General features: G+C 38.4%; 1 protein-coding gene across 2 annotated transcripts in view; it reads left to right on the top strand.

Annotated features, from left to right (window-relative positions):
* The window catches only part of FTO (FTO alpha-ketoglutarate dependent dioxygenase), a 249,494-nt gene that overhangs the window by 36,764 nt on the left and 188,876 nt on the right, over positions 1-23,854 (top strand). The window contains exons 3-4 of one of the 2 annotated variants that reach the window (XM_061469045.1): positions 8,889-8,966; positions 17,808-18,462. In XM_061469045.1, coding sequence (XP_061325029.1) covers positions 8,889-8,966; positions 17,808-18,462 — 733 coding nt within the window. The remainder of the gene's footprint in view (positions 1-8,888; positions 8,967-17,807; positions 18,463-23,854) is intronic. The other variant, XM_061469046.1, reaches the window with a different exon arrangement.

Here is a 23,854-nt window from a genome sequence, read left to right as displayed (position 1 = left end):
GTATAAACATTGATACATGTTAAATTTATGAATATAATGTGATCTGTAATTACTATGTCTGTGAAATAGTTTGTAAAAACAAAAAAAAAACACGAACAACTTTATTAACATTGTACTCTATGTAGCTTCAAAACAGCATCTCAGTGGTCGTGCTGTTTTGGAAATAAGTTGACAATTTGTATGACACCAAATTTGTTGTAACCATGATAACAAATCAGTGATGGTTGCCTTTAAATTGTTTTGGGGAGAGGAAGGGGAATTAAACAAAGCTTCTGCTCAGAGGCTCCTCTAGTGTGAGAAATGTTTGAAGGAAAATCTGTGTTTATCATGTCCTTGAAAACAAATCGCAAAGATTGAAGAGCAGAAGCAGGAATCGTGGTGCTGCCTCTGCAGCTAAATCCTGAGGGAATTAGCATGCCCCTTCTGTGCTTTCCCTCTGCAGTGGTTTTGCTAATTGTGACATATACTCTCAAGAATTATCTTGTAAATACCTCCTTTAAAACATACTGGCTCCGTATCTGGGGAAACAAGACTTACACAAGAGAAAAGTGTTCCTGGAATACATCTCCTTTTATCTATAAGGCTTTCAACCATCTTCCTCTCTTTTCATTATGGAGTCAAGAGCACAGCTAAGTAATCAAATATGATGTCTTGGAAGGCTGTAAAGCTCTTCAAATTTCACCACGTTTGTAAGTGCTTTTATACTTTCTTAGTGCTTATTGTGCTAATAAAATCTCTGGAAAATAGTTCTGTAATAAATATGAAGAGTCAACAATTTAGTAATGGCCTATGAAGATGTTCAAATACTATGTAATGGGGGCATGACAGTTACAGTATGTGAAATCTAATGCTCTAGCTCCTTATTGATCTTCTTTGTATTCGATGCATGGGACATGCATTTGCACTTAGCGCCTGCTCTTTCTACATTAACACTGTCTTCGGCACTGTTATCAGGGGGACTTTAGAAACCACATTTAATGCTAAACTGAAGTATTTAAGGAAATATCTGTATTTTTTTTCAAGTATCCACTTTCTTTTCACTTTACTTTTGACTGCTCTTTCTTCTGGGTGATGCTTCAACACGTAAAGATTTCCCCCTCCCACTTTTTTAAGTATTCTTATTACATATTGAATATTTCTACCATTACCTATCAAAACCTATATAGACCATAAATCCTGCAAGGCTCATTGTTTTCTGGAAATGAAGAAAGGCTGTACGAAATTTAATTGCATCTTTGATCTTTTGCTGGTTCTGAAAAACTGTTAGCATGACCTGCTCATGTGTGTGTGTGCGTGTTTTAAAGTTCTCTGTCTGTGTCTGCAGAAGTTATAAGCCTGTCACAAAGGTTCTGAATCTACGTGACAAGCTTTGTCAGCCCTTGGTTTTCATCCTGGGGGTCTCTGGTTCATTCTCAGCCTGTTTGCTTTTACTTTGCTGTGCTAATTAGCTGTTAGACCCCAGTGAAATTTGTACAATTCCACATTGCAGATATGGAATACTTCTCAAAATGTGGTGATTCTTCATGTTTCTGTTTCCTTGAACCATTCAAGGGGAAACAGCTCGTAAGGCTACATAGTATCACACTGCATCCTGGTAATAGACTTCAGAAGTTAGACAACATCAGTAACTTCTTAGTGTCCTAAGAATGTGAGAAGCATATATGTATCCTTGTTTCAGCATGAACCCTTGTTATAATCTGTGGTTTTATTTTAGCTGATTTTAATATTTATTGAATTTTTTATCTGATAAAAGATTGGTGGTTAGTATTTCACGTAGGGTCAAATCTGCTTAATTTTTTGGGAATGAGTGTATAGGGGTATTTTTGCTACATCATGCAGAATTAATTGTTGGTGACAGTCATTGAGGTTCCTATCTGCTGGTTCTTTGGAGGTGAGCTGGTTAAGAACTGCTTGTTTAAGAATTCAGTTTCTCAGCAGCTGTTGGCTATTTCTCAGTGAAACAATGCAAGTAATGGCATGCAGAAATGGCCCAGTGTTGTTCTCTATTCCTTGTGATTCACAAACATGTTGATTTAAAAGTATCAATTGTTTATAACATTTCCTTAGGTTCATCTGTGCTCTTTTGTCCATATGTATAAAAAGAAAACTAAAGACTTGGAGATCAGATTCAAACTTGATCATTGTTCTAAAATAAAGTTTGAATGTTCTTACTTCTCACTGAATACAGCTGATCGTTTTACCAACCAGGATGCACAAATTACAGGGAACCAGAAATGGGTGATAGTGTCAAGATGCTTGCAGTGATGGTAGAATTTTATTAACAAGTATACTGAGAAGGCTTAGGGGCATTTTGTCAGCAAAAAAGTGGCTGTGTTTAAATAATTTATAATTTCAAACTTTTTTCTTAATTATTATTTAAAATGTTAATCCATGCGTGACAAATCTACACTCAGCTGGGTAAGAAAAGTGCCAGTTCTGTTTCATTAACAGCCACTGGCCAAAAGAACAATGTTCCTGCAGGTTAAAACAGTGATTAAGGGGCCCTTAAGACTCAAGGTGGGGAGGGAAGGGGTGCAGGTAGTAGAGGCATTTTTCACACATTGGTAAGCTGCTTCAAGGCATAAATTAACTCCTAGTTCAGTTACATCAGTTCAAGTATGTTGTGCATATGCATGACTGGTCTGCGTGTGCGTGTGAACCAAGATCTGGGCCTCTTGATTTTTGAGAAGGGGCAGGAGAGGTTGAAATTAGTAAGCAAAACCAAACAGTACCTTTGAGGAAAAAACACCAGCCTTTCAGACAGCTGCTCAGTCACAAGTATTGGTGTTAGACCTGAGGTCTTTGCATTATAGTAGATTGTTCCTTACATAATGTAATTTTCATGTCCAGATCACTTGCGCTGCATCCTACCACTTGTGTAACAGGACTGGTTTGTTCAGTGGGTGAGCAAGGTGCATAATAGTTACATTAAATAACCTTATACTTTGTTGTAGTATAGTTAGGAAATGGATTTATGCCAATTAAGCATGGTTATGTAGACATAGATATATTTAATATGCATTTATATGGAATAATAATAATGACAATGCAAGTTTTTGTCCTTAATATGGAAACGTTTTTGACATATAGTATTATGGGTTGGGGAGCTGTCGTATGCAAAGTATAGTACAGTGTGGTCAGATGTCTGCCAGTATTTTTGCAAGGCTGGATTGTCGGAAGAGTGTAGCACAGACAAGGCTTTTGGTAAAACTTGAGTGTAACAAAGGGCAGCCTGGGAATAATGGTACTGGTAAATCGGCCAGTCCCTCAAGGTCTTCTAATGAGTGGAGCTTAGAAATAATTTGAAGAAAAAAAATTCTGGGATCTGATATATGTGATAGTGGAAAAATAGAAGCTGTAATGGCGCATTTAGAATGTATATTTTTTTATTACTCCTGGTTAATTTCTGACATAGCTGGTCTTAGTGAGCCACTTGAATGATCTTGGTTGCTATGAAGTTTTAATAGTTAACACTTGGAAGGCCTTGTAGTTTAAACAAATGTTAACTTCAAAATCACATTCCTTCCTTGAGAAAATATCCCAAATTGGGTATGCCTTTTTAATTCTTCATTTTTTAAAAACGTGAAAGAATATTTGGAGGTAAGGCGTTGGAAGTTCCTGTAAAGCAATGACTTTTTTCTAATGGGGTTTTATTTTCGTGTCACAAAATTTTTACTGAAGAAAGTGCTTAATCTTCCTTTATTATAAAGCCATTGAGCTCTCACTTCAGAGTGCTACCCCATTTCTTCATGCATGACTTGAAAGGAATCCATGTTTTCATATAGTTGATTAAAAACCCCAAAAGATGAAAGAGAAACACAGGCCCTAATGTATGTTCTTATGTGGGGAAGAAGCCAATAGAAAAGAGGGATTTTTGAAAATCAAAGGTTTGCATTTGAACTTGTGATTCAGATTCTTTCAGGACAATATGCATTCTCAGAGTGCCTTGCTAGACCTCATAACCCTTTGGAAAAGAAGACTATTGGGAAAAACAATGGTGGAGGTAGAGATGATACTTTCTTATGCTTTGAATCGAGGCCTTTTTTGTAGGAGCTGACCAAGAATTTCTGTAAACACATTGGACTGCATTGAAAACAAAAATTAAAAACAAAACCCTGAAGTGTTTAACTAGCTCTGTTCCTTAGTCATATTCTCAAAAGTGTAAAAGCTGCAGCAGGCAGTTAGAAAAACTTAGGAAAAGAAAAAAGGGCAGTGTTTTAAGAACTTCTCTAGAAAAGAGTTGAGGCAGAAGGGTTTTCATAGGCTGTGAATGGAGATGATGTTTCAAAGCTGTTAGGCCTTGCTCCTGCACTCCTACCTATTCCCTCCTTTAGCCTCGCTAAGATTATTTGTCAGATTAGACATGAGATAGGTAAAACTCAGCCTAGATAAAAAGTTCAGATTTCTTTTACCTCTCTGCTGTAAGATTGCTAAGGGTTGAGGGGAGTAAAAAGGGGCATTTTCAGTCATTAGTTGAAAAAAAACCCAACATTGACCTAATGAAATTAAGGCAACATTAGGTGGGACTTTAGGTCACTGTAACATGAGTCAGGTAGTGAATCAGAAAATTCAGAGTACGCAGAATTGTTTTGCTGGTTGTGCTCTTTTCTTTGCATCAAGCGAGTGCAAGCTTCTGTTGCCAAGCACCAGCTTGAAGAGTCCAGTCAGTTCCCAGCCATCTGCTGAGACAATATTTCATAGATATATCATGTGTGTCTATGAAATATTTGTAAATAATAAATATTGAAGAATTGTTCAAGTAGGAAGCTAAATGCAACAGCAAGATACTCATTTTTTCTTTGAATTGTTTTCTTTCATATGTGTTTTTCATAGCATGATTTGTTTGCACTTCATTCTCTTTGTTCTGCATAATGCTAATTCTAAGGTGAAAGTAAATAATTAGTGGCTGGAAAAAAGGTTGCTTGCCATCCACTCAGAGACCAGGAACATGCCTGTTAGAAGATTCAAAACAATGTCTTTAAAAAAAATCTTTTCTAAGGAATAATGACATCGGCTTTTCCAGGTTAGTGACTTTCAGTCATGTTTTTTGGCAGTCTGCTAGTTTGAAGAAAGTGTATGTTTTAACTGCTCATCACAGTGAGTAGTTCTTGTTTAGCTAAAAACTATCATTCTTAAATGCTTCGTAGGCACTGTTGTGTTGGTCCATGTCTTGGACTTGTGTGACTGTTTACACCTGGATAGGATGGTGCTTCACGTCCAGAGAGATTATGCGGTGAAACTGGTATTTTCCCAGAATTCAGGAGAAATGCAGGGTAGCAAAGAGGGTTATCTTTTTAGAGGTGAATGATAGACTGAAGTGTCCCTTGTTCTAAAAAATGCAGTTTCTTCCATAAATTTTTCAGTGTGTTTTATGCTAAGTACTGGGGAAGGAAACAAGCTTTTCCTATTAATGTTTTCAGTGATTTCCCATATTAGAAATTATTGAGTCATTGCAGCCTTACATTTATTGTCAGAACTAATTTCAGTAATATTTCAATGTGATTTCAGCAGAAATAGTTTTCATCATACATTGCTTCAGCCAAGACAGTGATCTCTAAATTGGAAAATGACTACTGTCTTCTGACTTGTGTGATGCTGAGACTATATGGGAATTCTGTGTTTGAAACACTAACGTCTTCACAAGCCTTTATAGCCTAGCTATTGAACTTTTGTCTTACAATTAGGAGAGCAATGAAATCTTTTGAGAAAGATACTGACACCTTGCAGCGAAATACTTCAGCTGCAGAAGTTTTTTTACATGGTGGTGATTCTTGGGTAGAAAATGCCATTAAGTCCCACCTTCCTTTGTACCACTTAATTTGAAAATGACAGACCATGTATGTATAACTGCATTTTGGCCTGTGACTTTGATACATATTCATTGTGTTTCTATCACTTCCTCTGCTCTGTAACATACACCATGTTACTTCTACTGTTATGAAGAAACATAGTAAAAAAACTGTCCATAGTGATTGTGAAATTTCAATTATTGCTAGTTCTCTTACTGAAGTTTACAACCATCTCATTAATAAACCTGGTTTTTACTAGTAAATGAGCAGAGATTGTTAATGTCTGAAGGAAGTTTATCACATGCTCTGAAATTGGGCATTAGTACTTCTGGTCTGCCTTCCAGTTATCAGAGTCAGATATAATAGATCCATTAACACTCACAGCAGCCTAAAAAGATTGCAAAGATTTTTCTCATTTCTGAAGGCCCAGGTACAGTACAACATTTAGCAGGGTTTCTTGAGCAGTGCCCAGTACATGGTGACATTATAGGGATGGTGCACTTACAATTCTTTCACATACTGGCATCGCGAATGTATATATGTAAAGATTACGTTGGTTCTTAAAGTGTAGGAAACATAATACTGGTACCTCAGTAAGCTGTTACACAATAATTTTTAAAATGTAAAAATGAGGTTTAAAGAATGCTTTTTTTCAGATGCCTGGAAACTTCAAATAAAGGCATTTTTATTTTTCCTATTTCAGAGATTATATGTTGGAAGAGCCCATAAGCAATGCTTGTGTAACCGAGCTTAGACTTACACATTAACCAGCTGGTATAGCCAGATCTTCAGTTGTTCTCTTTTTTCACTTTTTGGAGGTATTTGTGAGCAACTTGATGTTTTTGACATCTGTGTGACAGCTTCTTGCATAAGAGATGAGCAGCGTGTTATACCACCCAGCTGTGCATATTAGTCTGTACATCAAGCTGAAGAGCAGCACTTAGCCAGATCTGACAATCAAATGTGAACTAGTACTACCTATACACAGGAGTGCATTTTAATGTGTGCTTTTTGCCAAGAGGCTGGTACTTGACAAAGAAATTGTCAGAATCTCTTTTTCCGACCTCTTTCTTATTTTTTCTCCCCCACACTCGTGAGTCCATGTTGAAATATTTTTTTTTCTTGCAGTTTAATATGGTTTATCTTACAGAAAATAAAGCCAATTTAATGTTTTCAGTAATTTCTGGTAATAAAATTGCAGCAAGCTTTGTATAATAGAGAAGTGTTACCGGTTTAGATTATGCAGCAAATTAACCATGTCATTTTCCACAGCTTAATCTAAAGTAATGTTATGTTCAGTTTCACCATGATTTCATATCAATATGCCAACAGCCTGTTTCCAGAGAAGCCAGGACCTAGAGAAATTTTACTGCCAGTTTCTAAAATTCAGTGCTGCTTTTCTCAGTCTATTAAGAGTCGGTAATCAGCAGTTTTGAGTGTGGAGATGGGTGAGAGCTACTTGATCTTGGTTTAGTTTTACTGATCTGGCTATAAACCTTAAAGTTTCTAGACTTCTTCGTGGATTTTAGAGCTCATCATCTTCCTTGATGATTGAATTTGAATAAATGAAATTCACTGTCACAGACTAAAATACGCACTAACACTCTTCATAGTTCCGCTTGCCTTGTTTACGTATTTGTTATAAACCAGATATTACTAAAAGTCGTAATTCTTTCTTCCTTTTTTCATTGACAAAACAGGTAAGACAGAACAGGCAACCCCCCAAAAAATTATAAAGAGGCAAATTTACAAAAAGCCTTCTTTTAACAATTAATTCTCTTGTCTATGGAATAATCAATTTGTGGTGACATCTAGGTGATAAAATATGTAGTTTTCCCCTATATATCTTGTTTTTATGAAAATGTAGGTGACACACTGTAACTTATCTTTAACTTATTCTGTGGGGAGGGGTTGGTGCTTTTGGGTTTTTTTTCTATTGTATCTTTTAAAAGTGGTATTCCATTTCCATGGTCTTTTTCTTATAATAGAGAAGTATTGAGCGAGCTGCCACTCCAGTTATTTCTTGCAATTTTGTTTATGTAGTTGAAAATACTGCAATAGAAGTAGGAATGTAAATCCTGTTATCTGAAATATATAAGCATTATGACAGATGTATTTTTGTAATCTTTGAGTTGTATTTTTGTTAGTAAATATTTGTTAACGATCAAAGTTTTTAAAGGAGTCATCCTTGCAAGCTAAAAGAAGAAATAAAGGAAATGGTGTATTAATTTTCTAGGCCAATACTTCCACTGCAATAATTTTTACATTGGTGTTAATCTGTACTTACATGATGTTGAGTTAGGCTGTGTGTACATAAGTGTGGTTGGATTTGCCATGGGTTGGAATTGTTTGATTCCAAAAATCTGATGGCATATTTCAATTGTCTCTTGCACTTTAGCTCACAATTAATTGTATAACGCATACAATAATTTTAATTAATTTTAAATTTAACAATTTATTTAAATTCTGTTGCTAATGAAAACCTGGGAAATGCAGTTTGTGGAAATAGGGTTTTTATGTTAGCAATTTCTTAGTGATTGTGTTCACTCAACATCGAAGGACATACAGCCAGTCTAAACCAGAAGCAAGAAGAGAATTAAGAGAACAGGGGTACAGAGAAGACCTACTCTTCACGGTCAGCTGGTTCTTAGTGTACTCCCAACATCAAACCAGATTTGTGGCTATCCACTGGGATTTCCATTTAATGGAATATGACCTTTGGATGTATGAGATCCACAAATGGAAGAAGAAAATAAAATGAAAAAAGAAATAAGAAATTAGTAGGTAGAAATCAAGCATAGTTCTGAAGGACATAAGATTAAGATGGATTTTCATCAGTGTAATAAGGACTCATATTCTAAAAAGAATTTAGGAGGAAAAATGCTCATGTGCTCTGTAACTAGCAAACCTGAATTACTGCTTTGTAAGTGGAAAAGCTCTACTGATTTTTTGCATCCATTTGCTTTTACTTAATTTCGAGAATCAAAGGTAATAAAAATAATCGTACGTTTGTCTCTTTATAATACTAGTTTTATATTTGCTGGTTTTATCTTGGGTTCTTATCTAACTTTATGTTTCAATTTTACCCCTCTAAAACAGAAAAAAGAGCTTCTTCAAGAACTTGGAAAGGGCAGACTTCCATATATGACACCAGTCGATGCCGATTTCCATCAGTTGGTAATGTATTTCTTCTAACTGCACTTGTTCTAAACTAAAATGCCTATTTGACCGAACAATAAATCTTTCTTCAAAGAGAAACTGTGAAATCTGATATGAAAATGGGATTCTCATGGCTAACAGTGTGCTTCCAAGTAATGTGAAATGCGACCTCCAGAATTGGGATATTCAAGAATGAAAACTTTGTAAATTTATTTTTAGGATTTTGTCCTGAATATCAATACCTGAGCACCAGGTAACACGTAACAGTCACAGTTTCTTATGCTTTATTAAAATAAAATACACTGCCATTTTTAAGGGTTTATTTGGTGGGTATTCAGAATCATGAAGTCAAACTCCAGTTTTGCCATGGGATTACAGTTGTGATACTGAGCAACCTCTCTACTTCCCTCACCTTTGTCATTTATTTGGGTTGTAGGATGCTTAGAGAAGGCATGGTGTTCTCAGTGTTCTTACAGTCCTGAACATAGTGGAACTAAGTTCTTGATAGGCATCTTTTAAAGCCATAGGGATAATAACATAAAACAAATCCCAACACCAAACACACTCTTTTCATGCTTAATCTAATGTTCATGAAGAAGCTCTTCCCCCCTCTTGAGACTTGGGTAGCTTACTGTTTTCTGCTTCCTTAGTCGTGTTACATCCCCTCCTGTTTGATATTTTCTGTCGGTGCCAACAGCAGCTAAGCCCAGCATATTTTTCTGTCTTTGTAAATCCAGTCTCATGGAGCTGAAGATGGAGCTAAGGCTGCCCAAGTGGCACCTCATTTACTTAGTGTCAGTAACTCATAAGTACAGAAGACAATGGGAACAAGATAAGCAGTGAAATCAGACCGCTTCTGGACTTAAGTTTAGATACATTCTTCTTGCATCATACAGATTTATCCTTTTTTGTGTAGTGTTGTGTGTGCATGCTAGGTATTTTTAAGTCTATGTGAGAATTGGAAGCATCATGAGCACCTCTTAAATTCTTATGGTGGTTGTGAGATGTTACTTAAATCAAAGCTGTACATATTACAAGTTCCATGGTGCTTAAATGTAGTACAGATGGAGGAGAAGGGTGAGAGCTTGAAGACAACAAGTTGGCAAAATGAAATATCGCATACAATTCAGTTTTATATTCTATCTTTCTGGAAGACTCATGCCTTACTACCTTAAAGATGCACCCCTGACAAAGCAGTATTTTTTAAACACATTGGAAAGGTTAAGTAGGATGCAAGTAAAAACCTACAGTATCCTGTCAGGTGTGGAAATGTACGGTCTGAACACAATAAAGAGGTTCCATCACAAATTATATATCCTGTGTGTTCCATCACAAATTATATCCACTTTCAGTGTGCCTTGTACAATGCAGGATTTTAGAAATGGGCTCCAAATCATAGGCTGAAACAGTGTAATGTTTAAAGCCACTTAGAAACAAGGAAAAGTCTGTTAGCAAGGCAGTTCACAAATATAGAATCATAGAATGGTTTGGGTTGGGAAGGACCTTAAGATCCTCTAGTTCCAGCCCCCCTGCCATGGGCAGGGACACCTCACACTAAACCATGAGGCATTGGAATGGGTTGCCCAGGAAGTTGCTGAATGCTCCATCCCTGGCGTTGTTCAAAGCCAGATTGGACAGAGCCTTGAGTGACACGGTTAGTAGGAAGTGCCCTTCCCATGGCAGGGGAGTTGGAACTAGATGATCTTAAGGTCCTTTCCAACCCTAACTATTCTATGATTCTGTGTCAGTCAAGACTCCGTCCAGCCTGACCTTGAACACTGCCAGGGATGGAACATTCACTGCTTCCTTGGGCAACCTGTTCCAGTGCCTCACCACCCTCACAGTAAAGAACTTCTTCCTTATATCTAACCTAAACTTCCCCTGTAAATATATATATATATATATCTGAAATAAAAACTCGGAATTTCATGATATAAGTGGCAGTTTGTTTATCAAGGGTCCCTGTTTCTGATTTCTAACTCTGTCACTTGGATCACCCTGGAGGATGATTCTCTGCATTTGAATACCACCTTTAGAAGTGAAGAAAGCATGTGTATATTTAAAATCATGTTTGTAACATTCATATGAAAAATTGAGCATCAAATGTGTAAGATGCCTGCTTCTTTCAGAGTGAGCAGGGAATTGACCTTTAATACTTGCTGTCAGGGTTACAACACAGAGTACATGATTACTTCTCCTTCCCCATCCCCCCAAAACAGCAAGGTGTCCAGTGTGAACCTAGTGTTCACCCTGTCTTCTGATCCCTTAATGCTTTCCTTATGTAGGACATTGCACAGTGACTGGTCAGAGATTTAAAGACAACCAAACTGTTTTCATATGATGTGTTGGAAATGTGTTTCCACTTCCTGATTTCTTCTAAGGTTATCAGTGTGGCATTTTTGGGGTGTGTTTGTTTGTTTGTTTTTAAGATAGAATCCTGAGTATACTGTGTAAAACTTAATGTTAAAATAGTAATCTTAAAACACAACCCAAAGGTAACGTGCCTCTGACTTGGCTGGCAGCAAGTGTGGAAGACACTACCTCTGCAGTTCAGGAGGGGAATACAATGTTGTTACCTCTGTAGCACTTCCTTTCTAGGCCATGTTTTCAGTAATTTAGTTACTTTATGTCATATTGTTCTTTCCCTCCTTCCATTTGTAATAATTGTTTGGAATTTCATGTGTGCTGTTCATGTAAGAGATTCGGTATATTGAGTATTTAAAAAATATTCAGTATTAATAACTGAATAACTTTTAAAATATACCATAATAGCGTACGTAATGTGATAATTGGTTAGTCTTGCCTGAGTATGTCCAATGTGCAGAATTATTTAAAGAAATACTGGCATACTGTATATATATGACTGTTAGTGCTCTTTCTTTTAGACATATTATTTGCATAATGAAGCATATCATGCAGCGATAATCTTTATATGTCACAGCATATAATGTTTTGTCATTATTAGGTATGACTGTGAAAGAATACTTGTGATTCCTATCAACCTGTATGTACACATCTGTAGCCTATAGCTGTAAATCCTTTATATTTGCAGTTACTGATTTCAGTAGTTATTCTTCGTAAAGTTTTTTTTTGTTGCACTGTTCAAAGGCTGCAGATGCAAAGCGCTGATTGAAACAAAGGGGCCAGTTCAGGATGTCAAGGCATCGTTTTGAGCTTTTGGAAGCTCAGGGGAATTGTGTTTAACAAGTTTGTATTAATTTATTTCAAGGAAAGCTGTGATCCAGTGTTCTGTGCTGGGGATTGTAGAAGGAACTTTAAACAGACATCTGGGCCTTTTTTTCAAGCTGTGTTATTTGAAGTTACGAATGTAAACACTATTGTCAGTAATTATTATTATCCATAGATACCATTAAAGGGGTTTTCCTCTGTCTAGGAAGCTAGTTTTTGGAAACCATAAGAATGTGTAAAGAAAGGGAAATAGCTTCACTGTAAAAATTCACAAGAAATGGTGGCAAGGTTTATAGATAAGCTAAGATTTATTATGAGAGTCAGTATTTTTAAAATAGACTTCCTGTTATGTTCCCCTCCTTAGCAGAAACAAATGGTCCTATAAAGCCGCCTCTTCAGTGTTGTAGGGTAACAGTGTCTTATGATGCCAAAGTGTAACCATTTTCATGTAGTAGAAAATGCCCAAACCGACTTACTGCCTGGTTAGTGTTTTCTTTAAAGGCACCTTTTCTGGATTTTAAAATTAATTTCCTGAAAGGCATGTTCAAATTTGACTTGGAAGTAGATAGTACAAGTGAAGTCGGTTTGAGTTGTACCAGGAGCCCACAGATGGATCATAGGTCACTTTTATGCTGGTGGCTTTTTATTTGTTTTTTTAAATCACTTTGAACATAAGCTATTACATTAGTAAAAGTTTTGCTAGATCAGCTTTGTGCATCCATGTGCTTTTGCCCCATTGCTTAGTGCTTTCAAATGTCAGTTTCTTTTATATATCTATGAATTTTAATGAAAAACATGGTAACTTACTCTATTTAAGAACTTATTCTCTAGCCTTTGTCCAGTTTGCCAAAGTCTCAGCAGTAGCTAAAGCAGATTTACAGGCAGCCAATAGAAGGTGTGATTATGTGATACTCACTTCCTTAGAAAACCAGATTAATAAAATAAAATTATCCAAGCCTTCCTGGAGTGGGAAGCAGTATTTTGCACGCAAAGCAAGATACTGTTGATTAGCAGTGTTACACCTTGCTGGGAGTTGTTCTCTGCTCACACTGCTGGACGTTGAATTCCAGCTGATGCCAGAGCTGATGTGGTCAGGAGGGGATATGAGGAAAAAGGATATTGCAGGAGAAAATGGGAAAGAAAATAATTTTGTCGATCTTCTTTTATCTAAAAGGGGAACTTTTATGTAAAATGGTAGAGTGAATTGGCATGCATTGAGGAATGTGGAATGTCAAGCACTGTTTTGAAGATAGAGGTGCACCACAGCAGAATTTTGGCTTTGTAAAAAACATACATTGTGTTATTTTTGCCCTATAAAATGTTGTTATATAAAACTAATTACTAGAGTTTATTGTGTAGCTGTCGTGGTTTAAACCCAGTCAGGTAATTCGTTCGCTCACTTCCCCCCCTTTCTTGCCCTCCCCCTGCTCTCGGAGGGACGGAGAGGAGAATCAAAAGAATGCAACTCCCACGGGTTGAGATAAGAACAGTTTAGTAACTAAGGTATAACACAAATCACTACTGCTACCACCAATGATAATAATGATAAAGGAAATAACAAGGGAACAGAATACAACACCTCACCACCCACTGACCGATAACTCGCCCCCCAAGCCCGACCAAGCTCCGACCGATACCTCCTCCAACCCTGCAGTCTCTCAGCCCTTCCGGCTAACTCCCAGTTACATCCTGGGCATGACGTGCTGTGGTATGGAATAGCTCTTTGGTCAGTTTGGGTCAGGTGTCCTGTCTCTGCTTCCTCCTGGCTTCCCCTCCTCCCTGGCAGAGCATGAGGCTCACAAAGTCCTTGGCCAAACCAGAACATCTCTATCAGCTCTGTTCCCGAGCCGAAAGTCAAAACACTGCACTGCACCAGCTACCAAGGAGGAGAAACATGACTGCTACTGCTGAACCCAGGACATTATCCACCCCTTATTCCATACCATTCACGTCATGCTCAGATCCCACATTTTCAATATACCATCACTCTTATCTCGGTGCACTCTTATCTTAGTGCATGGACCAGTCCCTATAAAGCTGCTGCGTCCATCTGGTCCATGTCAGGCTCCATCTCTTATAACAGTCTTCCAGAGCAGGAGAGACTGTGTGCAGTGTTCACACTCGTGAACAACCTGGGCAATAGTGTCCATTGTTAAGTCCACCCCTCGATCATGAGTCCATCTCTGTGTTGCATCTCTGCTCTGATGGCCTGAAGTGCCATGGGCCCACCAGGCTTAAAATAATTCACTGTCCCCTTAAGCAGTTTCTGCAGCTTGTTGCTGGGGACTCCATACAGCTGCCTTCCATCTCTGACGCTTCCAAAGCACTGGAGGGGCCCAGTGGACTAGATACTTGCCCATACTGTCCCACACACCCTGCCACTCATGACTGTTCAGCCTTGGGGAAAACCTCTTGGTCCCCCTATATTGTTGTCTAACCCCAGACAAGACCCAAACCTGACTCTGCTTAACTTTTGAGATCAGACAAAATGGTTGTGGGTAGAACACAGCCTGTGTGTGTGCCAACATGCTGATCCCCATCAGAATCAGCAGGCAGGTCCCAAGGATACCCAAAGGCCATTCAAAACCTCCAGAACTCTCAGTTGATGCTGCTGTGCTTGTCACTGGGGCTGGTGTAGCTGCTGTGCTTGCCGGCTCTCCCACCGCCAGCTTCTCTTTTCCTGAGTCCAGCTCTTCCTCCTCTGCCTTGCTGGGAAGTGCTGCGTGGTCTCCTGCATCCTCCTGGGGCTCGGCCGGTGGCTGCCTGGGAATGCTCTCGGCCGTCGCGGGGCTGGGCTCCTCCGCGGGGCTGGGCTCCTCCGCGGGGCTCGGCTCCTCCGCCGCCTTATCCCGCTGCTCAGCAGCCGCTTCCTTCTGCTCCTCGACCGCCCCGGCCTCCTCCACCGGCAGCCGTCCCCTCGCGGCCTCCGGCCCCGCTCCCGCCGCCGCTTGGTCCCCGGGCCCGCTCTCCCGGGCCGCTTCAGCAGCCGCCGGCTCCCGGGGCCGCTCCCCCTCAGTTCCCCGCAGCCTCACGAAGATGGAGAGTAGGGCGAGGGCCAGGACGGTGAAGAGCAGCCGGACGGCCAGGTACAAGTCCACGGCCACGTCCGTCCCGCCCTGCTGCTGGAGCCCGCCCGTATTACAAGCCATTGCCATAAAGCATAGTGAGACAAGAACCTTAGCCCAGGCCCCACACTTAATAAACACTAACACAGCAAATACCGGCTCTACGTAAGTTACAACATTCTGAAGCTGTGAGATCAAGAAGAACAACTCTGATACCCAATAAATCAGCATTGTGACGAATGACTATTAATCCAGTCAAATCTGTCGTTATCTCAACCCTTCGTGCCCCACGTTGGGCGCCAAAAAGAACTGTCGTGGTTTAAACCCAGTCAGGTAATTCGTTCGCTCACTTCCCCCCCTTTCTTGCCCTCCCCCTGCTCTCGGAGGGACGGAGAGGAGAATCAAAAGAATGCAACTCCCACGGGTTGAGATAAGAACAGTTTAGTAACTAAGGTATAACACAAATCACTACTGCTACCACCAATGATAATAATGATAAAGGAAATAACAAGGGAACAGAATACAACACCTCACCACCCACTGACCGATAACTCGCCCCCCAAGCCCGACCAAGCTCCGACCGATACCTCCTCCAACCCTGCAGTCTCTCAGCCCTTCCGGCTAACTCCCAGTTACATCCTGGGCATGACGTGCTGTGGTATGGAATAGCTCTTTGGTCAGTTTGGGTCAGGTGTCCTGTCTCTGCTTCCTCCTGGCTTCCCCTCCTCCCTGGCAGAGCATGAGGCTCACAAAGTCCTTGGCCAAACCAGAACATCTCTATCAGCTCTGTTCCCGAGCCGAAAGTCAAAACACTGCACTGCACCAGCTACCAAGGAGGAGAAACATGACTGCTACTGCTGAACCCAGGACAGTAGCCCTCTAGAATTCTGCATATCAGAATGAGAGAATTCTGCACATGAGAATGAGATGCAGTTGTCTTTGTTACTGCTTCATATTCTTTTGTCTGTATGCTTAAAGGCTTTTATTTACAAATTCATAAGGAGATTCTGCCAGAATCCTCAGATTTATTTAGAATCATAGAATAGTCAGGGTTGGAAAGGACCTTAAGATCATCAAGTTCCAAACCCCCTGCCATGGGCAGGGACACCTCACGCTAAACCATGCCACCCAAGGCTCTGTCCAGCCTGGCCTTGAACACCGCCAGGGATGGAGCATTCACCTCCCTGGGCAACTCATTCCAGTGCCTCACCACCCTAACAGGAAAGAATTTCCTCCTTATATCCAATCTAAACTTCCCCTGTTTAAGTTTGAACCCGTTACCCCTCGTCCTGTCACTACAGTCCCTAATGAAGAGTCCCTCCCCAGAATCCCTGTAGCCCTCCTTCAGATACTGGAAGGCTGCTATGAGGTCTCCATGCAGCCTTCTCTTCTCCAGGCTGAACAGCCCCAACTTTCTCAGCCTGTCTTCGTACAGGAGGTGCTCCAGTCCCCTGATCATCCTCGTGGCCCTTCTCTGGACTTGTTCCAGCAGTTCCATGTCCTTTTTATGTTGAGGACACCAGAACTGCACACAATGCTCCAAGTGAGGTCTCACAAGAGCAGAGTAGAGGGGCAGGATCACCTCCTTTGACCTGCCGGTCATGCTGCTTTTGATGCAGCCCATGACACGGCTTTCTGGGCTGCGAGCGCACACTGCAGCTGGCTCATGTTCATTTTCTCATCCACCAGCACCCCCAAGTTCTTCTCCACAGGGCTGCTCTGAATCTCTTCTCTGCCCAACCTGGAGCTGTTCCTGGGATTGCTCCCACCCAGGTGCAGGACCTTGCACTTGTCATGGTTAAACCTCATGAGGTTGGCATCAGCCCACCTCACAAGGGTGTCAAGGTCCCTGTGGATGGCATTCCTTCCCTCCAGCGTATCAACTGAACCACACAGCTTGGTGTCATCGGCAAACTTGCTGAGGGTGCACTCAATCCCACTGTCCATGTCAGCGACAAAGATGTTGAACAAGACCGGTCCCAACACCGATCCCTGAGGGACATCACTCGTTACTGGTCTCCAGCCAGACATTGAGCCATTGACCACAACTCTTTGTGTGTGGCCATCCAGCCAGTTCTTTATCCACCGAGTGGTCCATCCATCAAATTGATGTCTCTCCAATTTAGAGACAAGGATGTCGTGTGGGACAATGTCGAGTGCTTTGCACAAGTCCAGGTAGATGACATCAACTGCTCTACCCCTGTCCATCAGTTCTGTAGCCCCATCACAGAAGGCCACGAAGTTGGTCAGGCAGGATTTCCCCTTAGTGAAGCCATGCTGGCTGTCACCAAGCACCTTCTTGTTTTCCATGTGCCTTAGTATGCCTTCCAGGAGAATTTGTTTATTGATTTAGAGATTTGCCCTGGTGATACTCTCTGGTTATGGGCCAGTTGCACATATCCATAATTTGCACAATGTACTGGGATATGAAAATAAAGTAACAAATATCTATTTCTTCACCATAATCTAGACTCATGTTTGTTAAATGAGCCATGTCTGTTCTTGAATATATGAAATATTTTGGTTCCTGTAAAAAAAAATAATTCTTTTGCTGGTTTTGTTGTGTTTTTTTTTTAATTATTATTTTTTTTATTTTGTCCTTTAGTGGAAGTCCAAATATTCCAAGCTGATTTTCAGAAAATCTGACACAGTGCCTGAAGAGCTCCATCAGATGGTACAAGAAGGATTTCTGACCTTGCGAGAACATGATTGTTTCTTTCAAGATCTTGTAAGGATCAAAGGAAAAGATTTTGTTACCCCAGTGTCTCGTATATTAATTGGAAACCCAGGATGCACGTACAAGTACTTGAACACAAGATTATTTACAGTTCCTTGGCCTAATGAGGGTTATGATATAAAATATTGCAGTCCTCAAATACATGATGCTTGTAAAGCATTAATCAGACTTAATGACTACTTGCATATTGAAGCAGTCAAAGCATTGCAAGATTTTCTTGAGACCAAAGAAATTAACGATACTACTGTAATATATAGGGAACAAAATTTTGCTACTTCTCTTACAGAGAAAGGGTCTGTTTCAAAAGATCAAAGCAGTTGTTGTGTGCGAGTGGATAACTACATGAGTCTAAAGAACAGAACATCTTACAACATGACTTTATTGAATTATATGGATCCTCTACAAATGCTGTATTTGAAACAAGAACCTTATTTTGGAATGGGGGACATGGCAGTGAGCTGGCATCACGACGAGAATCTAGTTGAAAGGTCAACGGTTGCAGTGTACAGTTACAGCTGTGAAGGTGAGTGATGGGAGATGGGACTTTACTAGGGATATAAATGTCCCAAATCCCTGAAGCTCTTTTATGTTTCCTTGGATGTACATCCATAAGCACACCTGCTTATTTGTCAAGTGTTTCTGCATACATTGGGGTACTTTTTGTACTTAAGCCTTATCTTTATTTTTACTAAAACCTCTACAATGTATACTTATGTTTACTGCAGCTGGCATGTCAGGTGTTCTCTAAGTACATTTAAAGATTGTTATGATTAATTTCGTGATCAAGAGCCGGGAAATACCTATTCCATTTCATGTGCATATTTTTTATCCTGCAAAATGTTTCATTGTAATTGAAATTATCATATGCAGACTTGCTTCTCTTTATGTTGATTTTACTGCTCTTCTTTCTTTGGAAAGATAATTTTAGGTGGGTTTTGTCTGAAAGTATTACTGTATTTACTTTAAGTGTAGACATTTTTTCTGGGCATGCTGTAGTGCTAAAACATTCTGCCGAGGAGTTGCCAACATTTCTTTAGCTGGGAAGGGTAGAAGTTTTCCATTAAAAGCCTTGTTGTCTGACAGGCTTTGCATACTCTTAGTTATTTAAAAAAAACCCAAAACATTTAAATTCAGTATTGGTGGGAGGGGAGGAAGTATGCTTGAAGAGTCCTTAAATATTTACTTTTTGGTTTAAAATGCCTTTCCCACTTTTATCTTTATTTAAGAGCAGACATGAGGATTTTTTCCTGTGTTTGAACAAAGACTTTAGTTTATTTTTTTTAATGGCTTCCAGTTTTGCAAACGTAAGATTAGAATTTAGACACTTGATTTGAATTTGCAAATGCTCCATTACGTTTCATAATTCACAACTGAGTTTTGGTCATTCCAAAAATCCTTTGATGTTTTCCTCAAAACATGGGAAGAATTCACACAGACTTCAGTGGGTTTTGACTAAAAGATCATGAGGTGAAAATAATAACTTACGCTTTCATGTGTGTTCTCTTGTTAGTTTTGTTACTAGTTTTGAAAATTAATATTCAACTGAAATCATCATATTTAAATTTTCATGGACATAAAGCATCAGCTGGCTTAGCAAGCTAGATAGAAGAGATTCCTTGACCTATAGAAGTGTCACTTTGTTCATGAACTATTTTCTGTTCTATTTGCCAAAGACCTTGATGTTCTGCATTCAGTAAATGTTTGGGGTTTTTTTTTCAGTAGTACTGTAGATAAATACTTTTAGGAACATTCTAAGTTAAAGAAAGATAAGAATGAAGTAATAATAGTATGTGTAAGGATTTATTGTAATATGCTTAAAAAAATTTTAACGCAGAACTTGATCATGGAGGGGAAGAGTCCCTTTTCAGTTTAGAGAGCTATAAATTAAAAAAAGAGCTATGATGTTTATTCTTATCTCATTACTTGACTTTGTTTCTTCTTCAGCAAGTTAGGTAAAAATTATGCTGTTTTAAACCCACTGAAAATTCTATGCAAGATTTGATTGATGAAGGTAGAAAAAGTATTTGATGTATTTAGGCCAAAAATTGTTTGGATATATGTATGTAATTAATGTTTTTGCCACATACAAGATTTTTTTCATAAATACACTTAAAAGCTTACAATATAGTTAAATTCTGAAGGATTTAAGAATGGATGTGAAAACTGGAAAAAAAACAGCTTTCCAGGGAATAAATTGATAATTCTATCATTTACATAAAAAAAAGGAAATAACTTGACTTCAATTTTTTTTTTTTTTGTATTTTTGCAATTATTCCAAAAGTTTTTGATCAAATTGAAATTTGGGAGGAATCTCTTGGCAGCAGGTGGTGGCATTAAAACCTCAGTGTAGCTGGAGATAGTGTAAAAGACCCTTTTGGGGGAAGAAAATGAAAACGGATTTAAATCTGAACAAGACTGAATTCTACTTTCAAGCTCTGGAGCATGGCTTAAGTTGGTTTCGTGAACTTTAGAGGGGTTTTAAGGTGCCTGATGTAGCTTCTGAGCATCATGAGGACATGTCCTGAAGCTTACCTTTATACTGAAACAGCTCACTCGCATCTGTGTTCAGGTTGTGGTTACCATTGTATATCCCTAACGTGAAGCCATATTTATAGTTTGCCTACTTACTCATGAATGGGAGGAAATAGAATTTGTTTTATAGTTTGAGCATGGCATTGTAATTAGTGACAGTAAATACTTGAGTGTGTTACTGTATTCTACCCAGCGCATCCAAGAGGAGTCTACTAGATTTTTAGAGAAAGAAGTAATTGTCTTTTGCTATTCTGATTTCCTGTTTATAGCTTTCAAATGCTTGTGGTTATAAACTTACAAGGTTATTTCTTCCAGTTCCATATCTCTTCAATGTCTTGGTGGTTTGTGCACTTCACAAAGACTGTCAATATTTACTATATCTCTTACTAAACTCTCTGTAACTGTGGAGCATGAAGAAGCTCCGCATCTTTTTGAAGATTATTTTTACATTGTTGTAGAATCCTATCTTGACTCCTCATTTTCCATAAATGTATTTGCTTTTTACAACAGTGTCTTTTATCAGTGCTTCATTAATTTGTTTAGTATTGAGTTAGTGTTGAATTATCACTGTAGTGTATAAAGACTATCACAGAATCATTACAGAATACCTAATAAGAAGAGTAGGGGTGGTCAGAAATTTTTTCCATTGGATAGTTTTTCCTCAGAAGATGTCAGATGCATCAGTAATTTTCTCCGAGAAGACATTGATTCTGTGGGAAATTTAAGCATAAATTAAGCATGTTAATGTTTCTTAAAACGAGCTTGATTCTCTTTTCTGCTAGGTCTTGCACATTTTTTTTTTTTGTCATCTGTCTCTTCCTCAGACTCTCACTGGTGTCTGTGGTGCTCCAAATGCAGGATTTGTGGCAGTCCTTGAACATGGGGCAACTATGGTTTCCCAAGCTTCATGGCCAGTACTGAGCTATCTACTGCGCCACAAACACAATCCCCAGGGTTTCAGAATTTGAACAGGAGGAGCCCTTGGAGTCACGCAGTATTACTGCACTATGGCAGCTGTTTATCAGACTGTGTAGAGATGGACAACTTTAATTTGCATTTTATACCATTATTTGTTTGATACCTACTTATGTAATTAAACAGTATTAAAACAGATACTACTCTAATTGAAACAACTATATTTACTTATTTGCTTGTTCAGTGTCTGATGCCATAATTAAAGTATAATGTTTGAAACTTTGACTGATATTAATTGGAGTAGAGGCAGTTTTTAATATGCCAGAAAAGAAATACGAGAGCCAACATGAAGCTATTGGAACAAGCTGATACCTTCATTAGTATCACTGTTTATTTTCTTGTTTCCAGTCACAAAGTGTTTCAAAGCAACTTCAAACAAGGTACTTTTTCTAACAACAAAATCAGATACATGTTTTGCGTAATGCTCATCTGACTAGTATTTGCTTTTATTTTAAAATGCATTACATTACAGTAGGTTAAAAGTAGATTGTCAATTATAAGAATAGGCCCACAAAAAGCTGGGGAAATTTCCTTTTTATGTATATACGGCATGAAGGTACATGAGTGGTAGTCATGGTGCATATGCAGAGCTGATACATTACAGAATGTGTGTTCAGTCAGACTGCTATTAACATTCTTCAGAATTAATTTACATTTCAGAATTTACTGCGGAAGAGGAATTCCAAATTTTGACCAGTTTGGGATTTTTAGTAATGAATTAGGTTACAAATATCACGTGAGAGCAGGAAGGTAAAAACCTGTTCAGGCTTTTAATACAGTAAGCTAGCAACCCATTTTTATTTCCTGCTCTATTTATAAAAGGTGAATTGCAATCCAAATACTGGTGGAATAAGGGCATTCTCAAAAATCATACTTAATCCATGAAGATTTCCTAATAAACAGTTTTCCCTCAGGTCTTTGTAAGTTTTGTAGGCAATTTTATTGCTTAGCAGAGCAGTAGTTAGTTCTAAAGATGTTACTTGAAGTAGAGACTTGTTTCAGTTACCAACTTAAAGAAGATGGAAAATAATGTAGTCACAGGAAGTGTCCATCTTTCACTGACCTGTAACTGTAATTCTCACAAACTGTGTTTGGGGTTAGAGAAGTACTTTAGATGCTTTGCAGTTGTTTGTCTTCTTATGGTAAGGCCTGTTTACTGTATGAATCCCTTGAAGTACTAACCAGCTGTCTCTGTTTATTGACCAATTTTGTTACAGTAATGACTGACCTTGGAGGAGTTTTAATACTTCTTAGTATATGAAATGCTGGTTGTATTTTTTCACACTGATGTTAGAAGCAATATTGTAGCACTAAACCCCATGACAGATGTTTAAGTTCTGCTGTAATTGTGAATAAAAATAATGGAGATTCATGTATGTTTTCTCAGTATGTTAAAAAAAAAAAAAAAAATCCTGAAACTACAGAAGTTGTTCGGAATTGAAGTCAATCTAAATTTGTAGTTGAATGATAATTCTCTTTATGTACTGTGTAATGGATAAAAGTCATGGAGTAGGTGTTTACATTGGACAAGAACAATTACAGTAAATTGTGTTTAGTATCAGTAATGTAGTAGAAGTATTTCTTGATGAAAGAGTGGAAGTGGTATGTAGGAAAGTATATATTATTTTTTAAGAAATTGATATATGAGTGAAATTGTCACATCTGTAACTTGTAGGTTCTGGCTAGTTGGAATTCTGACAGAATCACAAATTTTTAAGTGATTACTTTTGTAATAATCAAATCTCTGTTCACTAAAAGGAAATTATCATTTGGATTATCTGTTTTTTTTTTTTTTTTTTACACATCTCTCAGTGATACGATCAAATAAAGCCTCTTCTTCATGTGTGAAGGGATAACAAAATAGTTATTTTGCTCTTATTTTAGTGCTTCTGTTCTTGGTGTATTTGTACACAATATTCCAAATAAGCATTGATAAGAGCAATGTTGGCAAATTTTTGTTGTGAATGTCAGTGGCAAGCAAAAGTTAATGATAGTGCAGTTTAATCAGCTTGTTAATCTATGGCTTTTTAGTAATAAAGCAGAAGAAATAACTCTGGGTAGCTATTCATTCAGCTGCTGAAATACAGTGCATACTTTGCTTTTTTCACTTCTTACATTGAATGTACATAAATTGCTATGGAAGCTAGTAATAATGTATATATTAATGTATTTCAGCAATCGCTGAACACATGTCCAAATTCTAAATTCTGAAAAAAAAAACAATCTGTAAAAAAATAATTCTTGTTTCTATGCAGCAATAGTCAGGTTTAATGGCAAAGTAGAAGTTTATAGTCCTTGTTTTTAGCAGTGTATTGGCAGTGATTCTGTCATCAAGAAATCATGTTTGATTTAAGGTTACGTTTAGAATACAGTTTGGCATTACAATTTTACTTGAGTAGAGAACATTG

This window comes from Pezoporus flaviventris, unplaced genomic scaffold (genome assembly GCF_033815535.1).
Source record: "Pezoporus flaviventris isolate CSIRO_AGI_PZ_B2104156 unplaced genomic scaffold, CSIRO_AGI_Pfla_v1 ptg000054l, whole genome shotgun sequence".
Lineage (NCBI taxonomy): Eukaryota > Metazoa > Chordata > Aves > Psittaciformes > Psittacidae > Pezoporus > Pezoporus flaviventris.
Note: the sequence above shows the minus strand (reverse complement) of the source record. Positions and strands in the feature narration are given on the sequence as shown.